General features: G+C 38.3%; 1 protein-coding gene across 10 annotated transcripts in view; it reads right to left on the reverse strand.

Moving 5' to 3' along the window:
* Positions 1–12,444: 12,444 nt before the first annotated feature.
* The window catches only part of NCOA7 (nuclear receptor coactivator 7), a 154,524-nt gene continuing 147,548 nt past the window's right edge, over positions 12,445–19,420 (reverse strand). For 8 of the 10 annotated variants that reach the window (XM_082474556.1, XM_082474557.1, XM_082474555.1 and 5 more), the window contains 3 exons: positions 15,471–15,566; positions 14,958–15,031; positions 12,445–14,579 (listed from right to left, as the gene is read on the reverse strand). In XM_082474556.1, coding sequence (XP_082330682.1) covers positions 14,444–14,579; positions 14,958–15,031; positions 15,471–15,566 — 306 coding nt within the window. In that variant the 3' untranslated portion in view covers positions 12,445–14,443. The remainder of the gene's footprint in view (positions 14,580–14,957; positions 15,032–15,470; positions 15,567–19,420) is intronic. The other 2 variants (XM_082474561.1, XM_082474562.1) reach the window with 2 other exon arrangements.

The following is a 19,420-nucleotide window of genomic DNA, read 5'->3' on the forward strand; positions in this document are numbered from 1 at the left end:
ACTTCCGCCAAAACGCAGGCTCGTGCCCCACGTCGCGGTGACGTCACGGGAGCGCCCTGTCCTCGGGGCGGAATGGAACCTGTTGACGGTACTGAACGTCGTTTCCCTGAAGCCTGTAATGTAAGGTGCCCCAAGAGTGTATAACGATGTCTTAAAAAAAAGTGTTTAAAGTTTAAGTTTTTAAGCTTACAAATTCGTAGATTTTAAGAGAATGAACAAAATTTCTAGAACTTTGTTTTCAACAAGATCATATTTGATGCTTTGCGTACGCATTTTCAGCTATGATAATTTTAGGTGCTAAGCTCAAAATGTGAAACTGAACTTCCCATCTGTCTTTAATTGTTGTTGTTGTTGTTAACAGCACCAGCTAGATCAAAATAGCGCGCTTTATCTCATTCTTCATACACGGGTAAGGCGGAATCCTGTAGTTTATAGTCTGAAATATTCCGGAACTTTACTGCCTGTGGCTCATTATGCCTCACCTGGACCACTGCGATATCCTTCCAACTAGTTTTCCTCCTTGAGTTTTCTGCCACTCAGGCAAAAACCGTGTGTTACCAACCCAGGTGCTTGGACTCTTTATAGCTTTTCATAAGGAGTCTCAGACTAAACTTTTAAAAGGCCTCTCAGGGCCAGGAAAGCCATGCCAAGGGATTATCACAGATTTTGCCTAACAGATTTGGATGAATTCCTCCCTTTTTGAGGTTCCCCCCAAAATACCTTGAAACTCTTGCATTTGTTTGGAGGTGGCCTTCCTTATATATTGGATAAAGTTTCTGGGACCCTCTGAGTTTCCAATTTCTGGAGGGTTCAGGTAGAGAGAAAATATAAATGTTTCAATTCTACTTAGGGGTGTAATTTACCAAACTGCTATAAATCATTATTAGCTTGAGGGGAAGGGTTTCCTTGTATCAGGAGGACACAGAATAAAAACCAGTAATATCTCAGGCGAGACCGAAAAATTATAGCCATATCCATCAGTTTCCTCAATCCCATGTAATTAATAGTTTTATAGAGCCATCTGGTTTACCCAGTTCAGCGGTATGATATGAAAGTTATCAGAAACTTGTACTTGTCAAAAAGCCCTTTCTATGAACCTTCCTGAAATGAAGCATTTTTGTTTTTCTAAATTTATTTTATTGAAGTATAGTTGATTTACAATGTTGTGTTAGTTTCTGCTGCATAGCATAGTGACGCAGTTATGCATGTATGTACATTCTTTTTCATATTCTTTTCCATTATAGTTTGTCACAGGAAATTGAATATAGTTTCCTGTGCTATACAGTAGGACCTTGTTTATCCATTCTCTTTGTAATAGTTTGCATCTGCTAATCCGGAACTCCCAATCCACCCCTCCCCCACTTGGCAACCGCAAGTCTGTTCTCTTATGTCTGTAAGTCTGTTCCTGTTTTGTAGATAAGTTCTTTGTGTCATATTTTAGATTCCACATATAAGTGATATCATATAGTATTTGTCTTTCTCTTTCTGAATTACTTAGTATGATCATCTCTAGTTGCTGCAAATGTCATTATTTCATTATTTTTTATGGCTGAGTAGTATTCTATTGTATATATGTACCATATCTTCTTTATTCATTCATCTGTCAGTGAACATTTAGGTTGTTTCCATGTCTTGGCTGTTGTGAATAGTGCTGCTGTGGACATAGGGGGGGTCGCACCTGTCCTGACGATGTCCCTGGTGATACCTGCGATTGCTTTGCTCACTTACCTGTTACTTTCAAAAACTTGCTTCCCATTCCCAAACCCTGGACTTGATATAGTTCCCTACCATGGAAGTGGGAGGAGCAAAACAAAGTATTTGAAAATTGTCTGGAGTATATGTCCTGGTGTGGGAACAGGCAAAAATATAGGCATTGTGTGTGCACAGACAGAGCTGCTACCAGGTGGGGTTCTGGATAGCTCCCCTGAGAAACAGCAATTTGAGTTGTGTGACAATAAACTAATTTTAAATTTTATTTGCGAAATGGAGTGCTCTTTTCTAATTTCAAAAGGTCACCATATGGGCCAGTAGCACCCCTGCTTCAGAGCAGGCTCTGGAGTTAGACAGCTGTACAACTTACCATCTGTGAAGACATGGGCTAAGTTTTTTATCTTTCCCTGAGAGAGAGATATATATATATATCTGAAGCACTCTGTTGCACACTTGAAACCAACACCTTGTAAATTAACTACACTTCAATCAAAATAACCAATATTGAAAATAACATACAATATGAATGTAAGTCACATTACTGTTATCAGTAGCAAACATTTATTAAGAGCCAACTCTGAACATCATACCATACTAAAACAAGCCTTTATTTGTCTGTGCTTTCCTCATCGCTTACTGATCCATTTCTCTGCTCTCCTTTGCAACCAAACTCCCCCCCAAAAGTTGACTGTACGCTTCCCAATCCCTCTCCCCCTCGTCTCTCACACTGTCTCCCATCAAGCTTTCACTGCCATCATCCCGTCCAAACTATTCTGTCAAGGTGACCAATGACCTCCATGTCACCAAATCTAATTGTCTCTTCTCAGTGCTCATCTTTTCAGCAAAAGTTGGTTATTATCTTCCTCTTGAAAAAACTTTTTTTTCCTCTTGTTTTCCAGGACACCACACTTTCAGCTTTCCTCCTACTTGATTGGTTGTTCCTTCTCCAGTCTCCTTGGCTTCTTCCGCTTCTTCCAAACCTCTCTCATCACTAATGGGCTTTGGTCCTAGGTTTTTCTGTCTCTCTCTCCCTCCTTCTCTCTCTCCTTCCCACTCACACATAAAAAGCTGTACATATTTAACATATACAATTTTTATAATACTCTTCTCTTTAGCTATACTCACTCCTTTGGTGATCTCATGCAGCCCAATATCATCCCATTAGTCAGTGACAGAGCGGAGACCCCAGCCCAAGCAGTCTAACGGGAACCAGTGCTCTTAAATCATGGTACTTTGACATGTACATGTGTTCAGATATGTCTAGTATGAGTCATGTTTATTAAATATACATATGAATTTGTAAGAAAAATGCCTGAAAGAATACATACCAAATATATTTGCATTGTGATCTCTGGATGCGTAAATTATGTCTTGATGTTTTTCCTTTTTTTGGTTTACCTGTATATTTTACGTCTTCAACAATGAAAATATAGTACTTTTGTCATAAGGAAAACATTTTAACAGATTTTTAAAATTCAGGATTCCAAATAAACTTCATTTCCTTTAATCATTCTCTGTTTCATAAATAATCTCATTCTACAAATTTTTGAGTTGTTCAACCCTGATGTCAAAAGCCATGAAGCATTTTTAGGCAGATTTCTTGGTGTTTTGGGGAGAGACAGACAGTGGAGCTACTACAACCATATGTCTGATACAGTGCAGTATTTAGTCCATTTTGCGGTGAGGATATGGAAAGTGTGTTGGTGAGTTTGTCTTAATCTTATAAAGTATCATCTCGACAGTAACACCCCTTTTCCACATCCTAAATAGAAATTTCCTGAACACAAATACAAAAACCTTCTCTGGCTTATATTTAGTAAATAGGAATAACTTTTTGCTGTTTCACCAGTGTCTCAAGAATTTTAGATTATTCTGAAGGTAAAAGAAAAGTGTGGACACATTACCCTCTCCTTAAGAAAAACAGTATAAAAAGGAAATACTTAAGGCTAGAGTGGCTGTTGCTTGGTACTAAGTACTGCATGATTTTGGCCTCCATCTGTTGGAGTGAGTGAGATGTCTAACAGGCAAAAGAAGGGGAGGAAGGACTGCTTGTGTGTGGGAAAGGAGGGAAATTTCCAGTTTCCGATTATTAAACTGCCTTATTTAGAGCTCACTTTGAACAAATACTGGCAAGTGGCCCAGAGTCCCGACTTGTGACTGTTTGAGCTTTGCTGAAGGACTTTAAGGGAAGTCCTGATTTGTTGTGCTGAAGTGGAAACTGTGTAAATTATTTGTAATGAAGAGAATGATAAAAGAAAAAAAAAATCCCCTCTCCTTATAGCAACTTTCCCATTCCTGCTGTTTCCCTGGTAAGTTATTTTGTTTACTTGCCTACAGAATATAATGCAGACACTTCTGCTTTTTTTCATAATACTTTCCTGAGAGCCATGTCTTCAAAGCATTGAAAATAATTTCTACTTTTATCAGAAATAATATTACACTTAGACTTTGCATTTCTCATAAAGAATTCAGCATAAACAAAGTTTGATGTGACTAACACCATAATAGTACTCCCTTACCTTTGTCTGGCATTTTGCAATTTTCTAAGGCACTTTCATGTATGTAAATTAATATGATTCTCATGACAAATCAGAGAAGTAGATTTTATTACCCCTATTGTAGAAATGGAGAAAATGAGACATAGGAAGATGAATCAGCCTACTCACGATCATTTAGTTGGTGGATGATAGAGGGATTCAGACCTTTAGTGGAACCAGACCAGAGGCACTTCCTTTCTCCCTCAAATCAATAGAAAACAGCTACCACGTAAATCAGCCCACCTCCATTCTCTTGAAGTTAATGTAAATTTTCTTGTCAAATTCACACCTGTATTTTTTCATAATCTCAAGGCCAATAAATCTCATCTTCACCATTCATTCTTTTTCTTTTTTCTTTTTTTTTTTTTTTTAACATCTTTATTGAAGTCATTCTTTTTCTTGTTAAAAAATTTTTTAAATTTTTCTTAACTGATACCCAAAGTGTCTTATGCTTCTTTTTCCCCTAACGTTTTTCCATCTCTGACCTCTTTGAATCTCTTTCCACTTTAAAAGCCACAGTTTCTTTGTAAGCACCCTAATCTGTATCCTCAACTTCCTCACAGAACCATACCTTCACCTTCTTGCCTTAACTGAAACCTGGCATTCCCCCAAGGATATCACTTCCCTTGAGTATTGACAAACAAAAACTGCTTTTTCTCCCCACCTTCCAGCATGCTGAGAGAGCTTTGGAAGCAGTGCTGGCATTCTCTGGCTTCTAACTGCCACTCCAGGGGATCCCATTCCCACCTGTATGCAGCTCCCCACCCTCTGCGCCCTTTCGAGTATCACGCTATAGCACGAAGCATAATCACGTCGTGCACCAGCTTCTTGGTCACTCCCCCAGATTCACAGAGAGCTTCAGGACCTGGCCCACAAATGCTGCCAGACTCCCACGTTATCTCAGACAACCTCAGCATCCGTGACTCATAGCTTCTCAATCACACAAAGGAATTCCAGTGCCCTTTGCCTCCATTCCTCTTTAACGCAACTCATTCCTGTGGCAAAATCCTAACTTGACATTTACCCAGATGCCCTGAAAACCTAAGCTTTAATGACTCTTCACACCTCTGAAAGCACCTGTCCTAGCAACTTCCTGACTTTTTAGTAATTTCTGTTCTTGATCTTTCTTCAATGCTTTCTGTTGCATTCCTCCCTTCACTTCCTTCCCTACACAGCATAAACCCCAAAAGCCCATCATTTCCCAGAATTGCTTCTGGGCACCCACCATGCCCTCCCTCTATTTTTGCTGTACTGCCACTAACTTGCTATCGCCTATGGTTATCTAATTGGTTAAAGACATGGGCTGGGGAGTCAGACTCCCTCAATTTCTACCATTTAGTAGTGATTCCACCTTAGGTAAGTCATTAATTTTTCAGGGCTTCCGTTTCCTCAATTGGGAAATAATAATAGAGTACTTATCTCATGACCGTCACAAGTTATTGTAAAGATTAATTGCGATAAGATATGTAGAGTGCTTAGGATAGTACCTGATGCATAAGCGCTCAATAAATATTTACTATTTGGATTGACCAAAAAGTTCATTTGGGTTTTGAAAAACCCGAATGAACTTTTTGGCCAACCCAATATTATTACAAATAAACTGCTTGATGCTGCTTCTAAAAAAAAAAAAATCACATAATCAAATTAGTAAGTGCCAATACATGCCTAAATCTGCAAAGCAAAACACAAATCAAATATTTTTTCACCTCTCTCCCTAGATATTGCCCACTTAAGGGAGATGCTTGAGAAAATACCCTTGTAGGGCCTGAGGACCTCTGATACCATCATGTTATCTATTTGTCCTCCTTATCAAAGGTAAATGGGATTAACAGACTGACTAATGTCTGTTATTCTTAAGGTAGTAACAACAAGGATTTTGTGTGACCGCTTCCCAGAAGACAGACTAGAAGAAATAGGCATAAGATGTGAATAAGACATCTCACAAAGGAGAAAACATAAATGGCTAAGAAATACATTAACAGATGCTCATCCTCATTAATAGTCAGGGAAATACAAATTAGAACTACAATGAAATAACATTGCACATTCTTGAAATTGGCAAAAACTAAGAAATCTAACAATATCAGATGTTGGACAGAATATTCTAATAGGCATGTAAATGGTACAATCACTTTGTGAAACATTGAGGGGTTATCTTGTAAAGCCAAATACTCACATACTCCATGGACCAGCTGTTCCATCCCAGTGAAGCTCTTTCTCATGGGCCTCAGGACAATGGTTAGAGCCAGACAAAACTGCAAGCAACTCTGTGCACTGACAGGAGAATGGATTAAATAGTGGTATATTGGTACATTCACACAGAAGAATATTAAACCCACACACAAATGAAATATAGCAGCAATAACAACATGAAAAAATCTTAGAAACAATGTTGAAGGGAAAAGAAAAAAGCACATCTCTAACAAGTAAATGTATATATTGAATAGTATAATGACATTTTACATCTATTAATCCATTTAATTCTCCTAACATCTCTTTGAGGAAGGTAGTATTGCTTTCATTTTACAGATGAGGAACCTGAGGCACAGAGAGTTTAAGTATTGATAACTTGCTGATAAGTGGAGGTTCCAGGATCTAGCTGACATTTACTTCATGCTTACACAGTACCACACACTTGCCTAGATTATTATTTTATGAAAAATGCTCCACATAAAATGTCTTTGATTTTTCTGCCTGATTTAATCTTTCTTCCAAAATCAACACAATGATTTAGAACTGGAGAATCCAGTTTATCACATGCCTTTGCACTCTTTCAACCTTATCACAAAAGTGCAAGCTCACTGGATAGTTTGATCTTCCTAAAATGGTCTTCTGAACTATTTTCTAGATTTCACATGTGGAAACAGAATGTGACTCACTTTCAATGCCCTAAATTAGCCCTGAGGCCTGGAACTTCCCTTCAGTCTACACTTTTCAGAATGCCAGTAACCAAGAGATCTGAAAATGAAGGAATTCGTTTCCCAGGAAGCATCCACACACACCACCACCACCACCCTACCCCCCAGAAATCTCTTCCTCAGTCTTTACTTAATACCCCTAAGACCCAAAGGGCAGAACTTGAGCAGCTAGAGGAAGAATCATTTCTTCTTGCCTCACAGTCTTAAGAATAATGCTTGTAAACTTGTGACTAAGCACTATATAGCAGGGAGGGGAGGAGAGCCAGGAATCCAGAACCTTTGTTTTATTCCCAGGTTCTTCTGCTTAGCTGTGCAATGCTGGGCAAATTCAAATTCAAATTCTCTGGGGTTCATTTCCTTTAGTTATGCACTTTGCTCAGTGACAAACATTTATCAAATGCCTCCTAGGTGCCGTGCACCCTGCCAAGCACTGGGGCTATAGGGGTGCATAAGACGTCGTTAGCCACAGAGGACCTCCCAGCCATTAAAGAGCTGTCTTTCCAGAGTGGAAAACTATGGATCTTGGTGCCTGAGGTGGTTAAGCAGAGTGTGGGTAACCTTGTGGTGGAGATGCAGAGACTACACAATGGTCAGCATACTGTTGTGGTTAAGAGCTCAGCTCCGGGGTTAGTCATAACTATACATATCCTGGCTTTAACCCTCATGAACCCTGTGACTTCAGGCAAGTTACCTAACCTCCTGAAGAATCAGTTTACTCATCTCTAACACAGAGATAATAATTACACTATATTCGATTTGAGGATCAAATATGATAAATTCATATAAAAAGGAGGGTGAAAGTCATGATAAATAAATGTTACCTGTCTTCCTCATTCTCCTCTTCATATTATTATTGTTAATACATCATTTGTTTCTCAGCAAGGCGTTGTTGCAGGGTTTGGAGATTTAGAAGTCGTCCATCAATCTTGCTCAGCTCTAGCTAACTCACTGGAGGATGGTACTTTAGATGGATATTCAGATCTTGTCCCAAGACCTTTCCTGAAGATGTTGACATGTGTTAATGGGATGATTACAGGCCAGTGCAAAGTGAAGTTGACCTTGGAGGTGGTTACTTCTAAATGTTCTGAAGTATGGGGGATGGTGTAATTAAGCATAGAATAAACAAGAGGATGCATTTTAGATAAAGTGAGGATGTGTTAATACATTCTATTGGGAGAGGTTTAAATAAAGTGAAAATCATGCTGAATAAACTTGACTTGATCTAAAAAATTATGGTCCAGAAATTTTATCAGGAATGAATGATGAATATGACTACAAAGAAATTGTAATTAACTTCTCATGTATTAAAAATGCATGTATTTCAAAAATATAAGCTGAGCGAAATATTTGCTATATTTTGTCATCTATGTTTATGACAAAGGGCTAATTTTGTGAATATACAAAAGAAATCTTACAAATCAGTAAGATGACGAATAACTCAATAGAAAAATGGATAAAGGACTCGGACAAAATATTCAGGAAAAAAGACACAAATCTGGCCAATACATGTGGGAAGATGTTCAACATCATTCATGATTAGAATATGAAACTTAAGATAACATTCAGCAAAGATTAAAAAGAGATCAGTATAACCAATATTAGTGAGAGTGTGAGGTAACTAACTGGCATACTCATACACAGTTGGTGTAAACTAGTATAACTTTTATGGAAGAGTAATTAATATCTTTTAATATAAAAAGTACATATACTCTGACTCACTGCTATAAGTTATCTTACAAATATACAAATTCATAATGCACAAAGTTCTATATGCAAGGATGTTCACTAAGAATTATTTGTAATAGCCGAAAAAAATCCATTAGTGAAGAACTGTTTAAACAATGACAGATCCATGCAATGAATAATGAGGTAAGTCTACCTATATCGATAAAAAATGCTGTTCATAGTATATTGTTAAATCAGAAAGACAACTAAAGAACAGTGTGCATAGTATGCTTCTGTTTATATGAAGAAGATATAAATAAGGATATATGCGTAGAAATGCCCTAGAAGGAAACACAAGGAACTTTTGTGGTTGTTACCTCTGGGCATATAGGGGAGGAAATGTTTGTCTTTTACTGAATTCCCTCTGTACTGTTTGAAAACTTTACCATGAACACGTATTACTTTTATAATTAAAGAAAGAAACAAAACCTCAGTTTAAAAATTCTAAATAGCAAATGGGAACCATTGAATATGTCTGAAAGTAGTTTTCATAACTAAGTTGCTCTCTTAGAAGATGAACTTTCCTTTGCAACTCTCACATCATTAGTTGATTCCTCCATTCAAGGGAAGTATTTCTTCACTCATTTATTTATCTAACCCTTAGCAGTGCTTACTTTACGTCAGACACTATTTTAAGTGCTCTAATCATGATACAATCATGGGGTGGTTATTATTATCCCCATAATGGAGATCAGGAAAATGAGGCACATAGAGGTTAAACTACTTAACCAAGGTCACATAGCTAGTAAGCTCTAGAGCTGAGATTCAAACCCAGACTGTCTGGCTCTAGAGAATCCATGCCTTAATCCATGTTTTGTTGCCTTTCGAAGTCTTTAGAAGCTTTGAGTTCTACCTGGGTGATCTGGTTGTATGATCTGCTGAGAGGGACATATGTCATATACCCCCCACCTCTCCTTGGGACACCCCAGGTCAAACCTACCCACTTTTCTGACCCTTTGGAGGATCTAAGAGGGAAACAAATGCTGTAAGAGAACAAGACTAGGCCTTGCTGGGTATGGAGTAATAATGGGGCCTTTTAACAGCTCTCAAGGTCAACACAGTACCTCAACACAGCATATCTTTGTAGAAATATTCTTACTGTTAATTGGAATCTTCAGAGATGAAAGGGCTGATCTCAGTCAGCTGTTAGGTAAAATGTGGCTGATCCACCAGCCTGTAGAGATTGTGGTTAAACCATGGACTGCTGTGGGGATTAAAGGCTGAATTGATTGGCTGAATTCCCATGTTTTCAAAATATGTCAAGGTAAGGAGGATTTTTTAGCTGCAGAGACATGAGAAGACATGCCTTATCATCCAAGTTTGTTGAATGTGAATGTTTCTTGTAGGTGTTTCTTGTTTAGCATATTCCTCAGTGTAACCTCAGAGTTATATTAAGCTAGATCAAGGTTACTTTTTGTAACCCTAGAAGTGGAGTGGTTGATGAAATGATGGGCTTTTGTTGATCGGGAAATAGGACACCAAGATTATCTAATCGTCTCTTTTCTTATGCCTTTTGATTGCCCTTCATTCTAACAGGCTGATATTGAAAACTCTCTCCACAGGCAGTCAGGTTCTCTGGGTGTGCATGTGGCCATTGGGCATCCCAGCTGGCAAGCTTAATAAGGAAGATTGGTTACTGACTAGAACTGTTTGAGGCATTTTGGGCAGTTCATTATTCCTTGATGATTCTGAAACTGGTTGCACAATTCTGTGTAAGGAGTGAATTGTTTTTCCTTCCTGTGGCTCATTGTGATTGTGATGGGTGCCTGGTGAGGGGTATGGCTCCTATAGGACTGCCATGGCAGTAGAATGTCCAGTAGGGCAACAAAACACATACTGATGGCCAAGGCAGGAAATGTTTATTTGAGACAAGGCCTGGGCACTGGGAGAGGTTTTTCATTATTTTTCATTGAAGACGAGGATCAGTAATCCTATAGAGATCTAAGTTTTCAGTGTGATCAGGGAACTGAACCCTCTGGTCACTTTATTAGTTGACGACCTAAGCAGTGAGACACAATGTTACTTTAGGTGGTACCACGTTTTGTAAGGATCCATAATGGCAGGGACAAATCAAAGTACCGAGAACTAAAGGTTCTCTGTGGTGAGGGAGTAACAGTCTGAGTTCATTGCTGATGACATAACGATTTGGCTGTGCCAAATCTTGATCTCAAGTTGTGCTGTTCAACATGGCAGCCATTGGCCACATGTGGCTAAACTTAAATACTTTAAGATTAAATAAAATTAATAAGGTTAAGTGAATAAAATAAAAAATTCAGCTCCTCAGTCATCCAAGTCACTTTTCAAGTGTTCAACACCAGTATGGTAAGCTAGTGGCGACTGTAAAGGACAACGCACATTCATGGAACAGTTCTATCAGAGTAGAATGTTCTGTTGAGCAGCACTGATCTAGAAAATAAATAGGTCTCCAAAGATATTCTATCAAAAAACACCATTTGGATGCTTGCTTGACCATACCATGGAGTCTCTGTCTGGTTTTTATTCTGAACCACTAGAGATCTGAAGTAGAAGGGTGGAGGCAGTAGGATTTTAGATTTTGGTGTGAATTGTAAAGTCTCATTTTTTCAGTTAAGATACCTTTTGTTGGCAGATCACTATGGATAATGGTCATAGGCAAGGAGGTAGGAGGATGCGATGCTCTGAGGTTAGGGCTTACCCTGAATGAGGAGTGTGTGACCTGATTGGGCAGAAGGAAGTAGTCAAAGGTACCTTTAATACTTGCACAAAGGGCCAGTACAGCTGTTTAGTTTCTGGAACTTCCTTTGGTTTCTGACCTCCGTACCTTTATCATCTGATTATATTGGTAAAAATAGGTTAGGCATCCTAAGAAGAACATGAATCTCAGCTTCCCTTTCTGGTTTAAGAGATTCTTATTGCCTTCCTCAAAAGGCAAGTACTTCTTTTATTAGTCCTGTTTCATATGCCTCTAAAACTTCAAAAGGATTTAAGGAAAGGGAAATCAAATGAAGGCCAATAATACTTCTCACACTAGTTCAGGGTGTTCCTGGTGGCTTGTAGCATGGGGTTGTATCTAAATCATTTTCAACAGAGTCTGGTGAGACATTTGGTTGCCCCCTCCCGTCCACATCTCTTGATGTAGACTCATGAACTGAGGAATTGGCAAGGAATGAACACTGTTTGAGGTCTTCATCTTTAGGGGCTAGGAGACAGGATGTCAAAGAAAATCAGAGGGTAAGGTAAGGTGTCTCTCATGGAAGTTAGGAAGTAGGTCAAGAGAGAGATGTTAAAAAGAAAGTCACTATTCAAAGAACAGCTAGGATTAAGAACAGAGAAACTGCTAGACAGAGCCAAGAGTTTTCTCTAGTAACTGTAACAGGAGCAGTTTTCATGAACTGATGAAAGAATAGGAGAGTGGCTACAGGGAACAAAGAGGGAATTTCCAAGGCAGCAATAAAAACACGAGCACTGGACCTTATTTATTTAGTCTTGGATATTTCATCATTCTCTCATGCAAGTAAAAGCTCTAGCATGCAATAAATACTTGTTGAATGAATCCTCAGGAAAGAAAGTCACACTGAATGCATAAATTCCTTTATTGAAAATATTGGGCTAGCACTGCATTACATATATTCAATATCCATAAATGAAGGGCCACACATTTCTGATTGGACAATACTGTTTTAAATAGAGAACACAGCATCTGGATATGCTCTCACAAGTATAATATCATGGACTAAACTAGGTAGGAGTGAACTATATGCAAAATGACCATTTCGTTAATAGCATATGGTTGCAAATGGCATAAATGGTAAACGTGATCATCATGAGACATTCCTGGTATCTCATACCAACACATCATTTAACAAGCAGATTAAGGTTAAACTGCCAATAAGTTGTTAATCAAGAGTTCTCAATAGGAGAACTTGGGTGAAAGTACACCCAGGCTATAGACTTAAGATTTTATAGCGTTCATTTAAACTTGCATGGAATGTGGGTGGAGTAAAGTAACTGTTGATCTGACAGGAGGCCACTTGGCAATTCGTTTGTTCTCTTTTATAAATAGTCTAAAATAAGAGAATAAGCTAAAGGAAATATTCTGCCAGCTTAAGGCCAACATTCTAAGAACTGTTTACTTCTTTAAAATGCAGGTATATAAACACTACTTTTTATTAATTTTTCCTTCAAAGATCACGGGGTATGTAACTTATGACAGACCACTTTCTCAGCTTTGGCTATTATTTAACATTTTTTTCCATTAGCAGTCTTTGGCTTTCATAAAAGTCTGACAGTCAATAATATTTGTTAAAATTTAACAAGTCTTTATTATTAACTTTAATAAAAGAGTGTTTTATGATGTGAAAGTGAGTTGATATTAAAAAACAAGTTTTTATTCCAATTTTGGTATGAATGTATTTCTTTGCATTGATTTTTCTCAAAAGAGTCTAGAAATCAAGACAATTGGGATAATTTGACATTTTTTTCATTTGATATAAAATATACAGAAATTAAAACAGTCTCATTTCAAACAGAGGCCTGTTCATTAATGCAAAAACTTGGGGAAAATTATGCAAAAAAATCCAATAAAAATACAATTTTTGTTATTAACACGTGATTTTATAAGAAGCAAAACATTTTCTTTTCAAAAGCAGGGTTTGTTCTAAATCTAGGATCATAAAGGTATACATTTCTGTAAATATCAACTTATGACTGAGAGAAATAGCTTATTCTTCTTTACACAATTATGTTCTGAGTAAATAACTAAAAATGTACCTTTTGAATGACTAAATGGAAAGCTGGCCTGCAACAGTCAAATCAATAAACATTGGTATTGAGTTTTAAAAAATTCAGAATTATGTGTGTATATATATGTGTGTATACATATATATATTTGGACATTAAGCAGCACATACATATACATATCACCCTAAACAATCAGGGCAAAAAAAATTTAATATAAAACTATATAAATCAAATGGGTTTGTTGCCAAAACATAGCACAAAATGTGTACATTTCTTTATTTCAAGATTTGACATATTAAAAGAAAAAACTGCCAACACATTTCAGACAATATACTAGAAATAATAAATAGAACAGTTTTTAAAAATCATATATTCCCTTTAAGTGCTGCGCACTTTGAATTTTTCTAAATGAGACTAAACTTTTCCATGGCAAACAATAGTATGCTGTACATTTTGGTAATGAAAATTATATTGATAAATATACAAGGAATGTATATATTTCCACAGTATTTTCTTTTTCACAGTTACCAAAAATAAAAATTGCATTCAACTCACATCTATAAATATTCTGATTCCTCACTGTATGGATCTGAAGGAAGTGAGAGTATAAAGTCTTTCAACAATCTGGACTTCAGATTTCTTTCTTCATCGTCTGCCTTCCACATGTACCTTTCAGAATCTCTCTGCAATGTGATCACACGCTGAGATGATGGCAGAAAGAAAGCACTATGATGGGATGAGGCAGTCTGGGCTGGGGCTTGGTCTTCCAGCCAGCTTTCGCAGGCCTGATTGAACCCAGTCTTTTTAATGTTGTATTTTAAGGCAGTCTGAATTTCACTCAAATGTCCATACCTCGATATCTTGAACTATGAAGTCTTCCTTTTTGGAAAGAATATCATTATTAAAAGTGCTGCAGGAGTTGCTTCTTCCATGGTATAAATCAGCATCTAGCCATAAACCAAATCGTCCCCTGAAAAGGTTAATAAAACAAAATGGTGAAAACATTTCAATTTTATGTGCACACTTTCTGTCCTCCCTTGCCCCAACTTCTTTCTTTTATGCTATAGACAGACAAAAGCCTAAACTGCTTGTAAAACAAAAGGTACGTTTCCTTTATTTCATTTAAATGACCCATCTTTCCTAAAAGACGGGTGGCAGTAGTCCCTCATTGAGAGACATAAGTAAGTGATTTTATCTTCAATTCTTAGTGTCATGTGTTAGACCACACTGTCCTAAATAATCGAAGCACATGGGCTAGCTAAAATCCCCTGACACCAAAGTTTCAGTTACCTGGGTCAAAACAGACTCACTCAGGTCAGGTGGTAATTAATAATAACAACAACCTTACCCTCCACCACCAAGTTCCAAAGAACTTATGTCTCCATTGATAAAGTATGAGTTTTCTCCACTCCACTTAAAGACCTTAGGGCAGAAACACAAGACAGAGAACAGACATTTCAATCTGGAGAATTCGCAAAGAGGGAGTATCAGCATAGTACCTGTGTGTGTGCAAGGGCACTACCCATTGGCTGAGGAAGCTGACTGCCAGACCTCTCCCACACCAGGATGAGATCTCCAAAGGGGTTATGAGGTAGGAAAGACCTCTCAGGCACATGTTGGCTCTGACTTGCAACCCCTCCCTGACCTTAGACCATGCAAAAGAGCAGTTCCCAAGGCCTGGGGAGGGAATCTAAGCAGTTTCTGTGCTGCAGTCATGAAGTGCTGGCCAGGCTAGAGTGAGGCCAGAGGAGGTTACAGGATGGGACAGCTGCTGCTCCAACCACAGCCCCCCACCTCCAACCCCACCGACGCTCCTGACATTGTGACACCAGGAAGTTGGGTATTTCTTTCATCTAGGTACCTTGAAGTTAGGGCTAAACGTGTAGAGAAAAGTTTCGCCTGTGCCATAATAGTGATCACTGAACTTGAAAGGATGAGTTGCGTATGCTCCAAAAACCTGTCAAAAGAAAACAGAAACCTTATCTACTTTCAACCAGAAACCTCCCAAAAAAAAGACTTTCTGAAATATTTTAGCACAATCCTATTCTGAGATCTCATTATATCTCTTTCAGCAAAGATCATTACTAAATCAGAGTTCCTGAATAAAAAAGACCACCATCAAACAAATAAAATGTCCCCAGTTCTCATTAGAACCCAAGTGGCTTAGAGAACTTATCTGTCAAAGGCCAACAATTGCTCCAGTTTTAAAGGACTTCCGAAGTCCACTATAGAGACAAATTTCTTTTAGTGAATACAGAGGACATACTGGAAACATTAAATAACAAGATGCATCTTGCACGCAGAAATGAGTGGTTGAGAGAATGAAGGCCTATCTCTGATGTGTTTTATAAGTAAAATGGTGGCCAGAGATTTCCCTGGAGAAAATAATTTTTTCTTTCCTTTGATTCGTAAAAATGAGTTTTCAACATACTTATTAAAACTGCATCCTTAACATGACTGATCCAATATATCTTAGTTCAAAATGGCTTTTAAGAAAAAAGTAACAATTCCATAATACTGTGGGCTTTAAAGGTGGTTTAGATGTATCTGAATCAATGATTTTTCTATTATTTCTTATTGGGGTTGGAAGGAGGAGTGTTTTCAGAACACGCGTGTCCACTGCTACAGCTTCCTGTTCTCTGCTCAGATCCTGACCAGTGTGTGCAGGAGTGAGGACTGGCAAGAATATATATTCTGGAAATGTCCCTAGGTGATTCTGATATATCTTCTCCAAATCCCACTTGAGAAACAATGTGGTTTTTTTTTAAACATTTATTTATTTATTTGTTTGTGCCAGGTCTTAGTTGCGGCATGTGGGCTCCTTAGTTGCAGCTCGCTGGCTCCTTAGTTTTGGCATGCGAACTCTTAGTTGCGGCATGCATGTGGGATTTAGTTCCCTGACCAGGGATCGAACCCGGGCCCCTGGCATTGGGAGCATGGAGTCTTAACCACTGCGCCACCAGGGAAGTCCCAAGAAACAATGCTTTAAATGGAGTCTACCTGAAAAATGCCTTATAAGTTTTCAAACTAATTTAAATTGGATTATCATCATCATGGAATCTCTTCTTTACCAAGTACACTCAGTTCCTAGCTCCTTGAAATACTAAAAATTAGGTAGAGTAGAAGTCTAGACACTCTTTCTAACCCGTGTTCTTCATACCAAAACCTGTCCCTAGAGCTGTTAAGAACAAGGAAAAAACAGTAACAAATTTTCTTAGCAATCATGGAAATCTGTTTAAGCACTGGAGATATGATGATACTAAGAAATTACTGTTAATTTTTTAGGTATATAGCGTTATGGTTATGTAAGAAAATGTCCATTTTATTTCTTTCTATTAATTAACTTAGGAAGAAATTGTAGAATAATGGTATTGTTGGGTCTATACCATCGAAAATTTTAACATGTTTGACAGTAACAGAACAAAGGAATCCAGGGGAATGAATGAAGATAGCCCAAAGTGGTAAAAGGAAGGTTAATATGACAAAACCTATAAATGTATAATTGCTCTCCTTTCTTCTCTCAGCTTTCTTAGTAGATAAAAATTATACAAACAACTATGTAACAATTTATTGTTGAGTTTGTAATATATATCAACATAATATAACAAAATTACCACAAAAAGTGGAAAGATGTAATAGAGCAATATAGGAGTAACATTTCTATATCTCACTAGAATTAAGTTAATATAGATCGGACTCTATTACCTGATGATCGTTCTATTATTTTCCACAATGCTTTGTGGTATAAATTACTCCATGGTCTCATTCAATTAAATTTGGGCCCCTTTGCAGGGGTAGTTTCTGTGGCCAGTCTATGAAGTTTATCCTGACTCCAGGAAGGCTCTCCTTAGCTGTCTCTTTCCCCGGTTCTCTCTGGTAAACTAGATGGTCTACAGCTTAGTTTGCTGCCTTCATGAAACTATCAGCCTCCTCTTAGTTGTTTACCACCAAAATTTTCATTGTTCTCTAGAGTGCCCCTTGGCTTGACCTTCCCCATGTTCTTCTAAATAACGTCAGTTCCTTTGGGGAGAGCTTCTGAGCTATATGTTTTATGGTCCGCCTCTTCCCCTGGAGCTGGGGGCTGGACAGTGGCCTGCTTTTCTCAAAGGTACAATCCTGTTTTATGAGCAGGGTGCTGGGCAGGGGCAGTAGCCACTGGTCTTGGCTCCGCTCACCTGACATGGAACTTCTGCCCTATGTGCTGGAGCAAGGGCAGTAGAGACCCCTGTATTCTCGGCCTGCCACGCAGAAGGTAGAGCAACTGTCCACTGAGAAGGGGCTGGTCATAGGAAGAGAGCCCTGAAATTTAGCCTCTGAAACAGAGATCTTGGGTAGGGGATAAGACGTGCTGGGGACCTGCCCCTAGAGGAGGCATATCATAGTCTTTGCCTGGGAGCTGGCGGCTGAGGGATCCTCATCTTGTCCACACGTGCCCAGAAGGAAGTTTCTGTCTGAACAGGGGTTGGGGGAGGGAGCAGGCTGTGCCTTCAAATGCCACAGAATCTCACTATTATTACTGGGCTTCATTAGATTTTCTTAAATAAATGGTTCTTCACTTGCTGTATGCCCTTAGGGCAATTTCCAGAGACTTTAAGTGATTGTTGTTTTTATAATTCCCACCAGTAATGGTTGTTTCACTGGGGATTGATTCTGTAGAACTCCTCATGCCTGCCATTCTGCATGTGTAATGCTTTTGTATTAGAACTTTATATAATTCATTTCCAGATAAATTTACAGGTGTTGTTCTATCATGTTCCCAAACACAGCAAAGCCGCATCCTTGCCTTAGGGGTAGATGGGGTGGGGAAAGCAGAGTTGGTGTCCAGGTGCCTTCAAATAACACAGATGCCTCCAGGGCACCAGATCCAGTAAGATTATACCTCTAGACAAACAGTGTAATCTTCAGGTATAGGCAGGCCTCCTTTACATATCTGCTGATAGGAAGCTGAGTAATACTGTGCATCATCAAAACCTGCTCTGTGAGGCCAACACATTCCCCAACAAGTCATCTTTTGGTAAATCAATAGAACTAATCTATACTTATGGTGCAGGTACGTGTGTGTGGTCTAAAACCATCTAGCCCTATCTCATCTAAAAAGTAGCACCTAACTTTGCAAACATTTCACTAAATCCCTAAGTAATTCCATTTTAAACCTTTGTTATTATTATTTAAATTTTTAACTTGACTCTCCCTACTATTCAGCTTGGACTATGATTGAATAAAGTGTTCTCAATCAGTAAATAACAGTAGTTAACAATGATAATAACTAAACTATTCCTCACAACTCTTAACCTACTTACAGGAAAGATCACAGTTGAGAAAGACAGTGCCTTTAGTACCCCCCTTCTCTCTGCTAATTTTTCCCAAGACAAATTATGACAGCAAAAATCTATTTCCCCCAAAATGATCCCAATTATATGGCTTCTCAGCAAGCCCCCCAATGCTTAATAGTGCCCCACATCTAACAGACACTCATTATACATTTTCTGAATGGATGAATAAATAAATGGTTGTCAAGTAAACCCTGTTTCCAAATGCCAGGAAGAGAAAATAATGACACCTACATCTTAAAAGTGTAAAGAAATTTCTTCTTGCTATAATACAGACCAAGTTGAAATGAATAAAGAGCAGACTTGAAAGATGCTTTCCTTTTGTGAAGCAGAAGTCTGCCTGGATGGTACACGAAAGAAACCTGGACAGATTCCACTCATACTCCAGGCTGACCGAGGGAAGAATTATTAGCCTAGGGGAGATGGGGGTAATATCTAGATTTCACCAGTGCCTCCAAGACCGACAGCAACGTGGGTGAAA

The sequence above is a fragment of the Balaenoptera physalus genome (assembly GCF_965194825.1).
Source record: "Balaenoptera physalus genome assembly, chromosome: 9".
Classification (NCBI taxonomy): domain Eukaryota; kingdom Metazoa; phylum Chordata; class Mammalia; order Artiodactyla; family Balaenopteridae; genus Balaenoptera; species Balaenoptera physalus.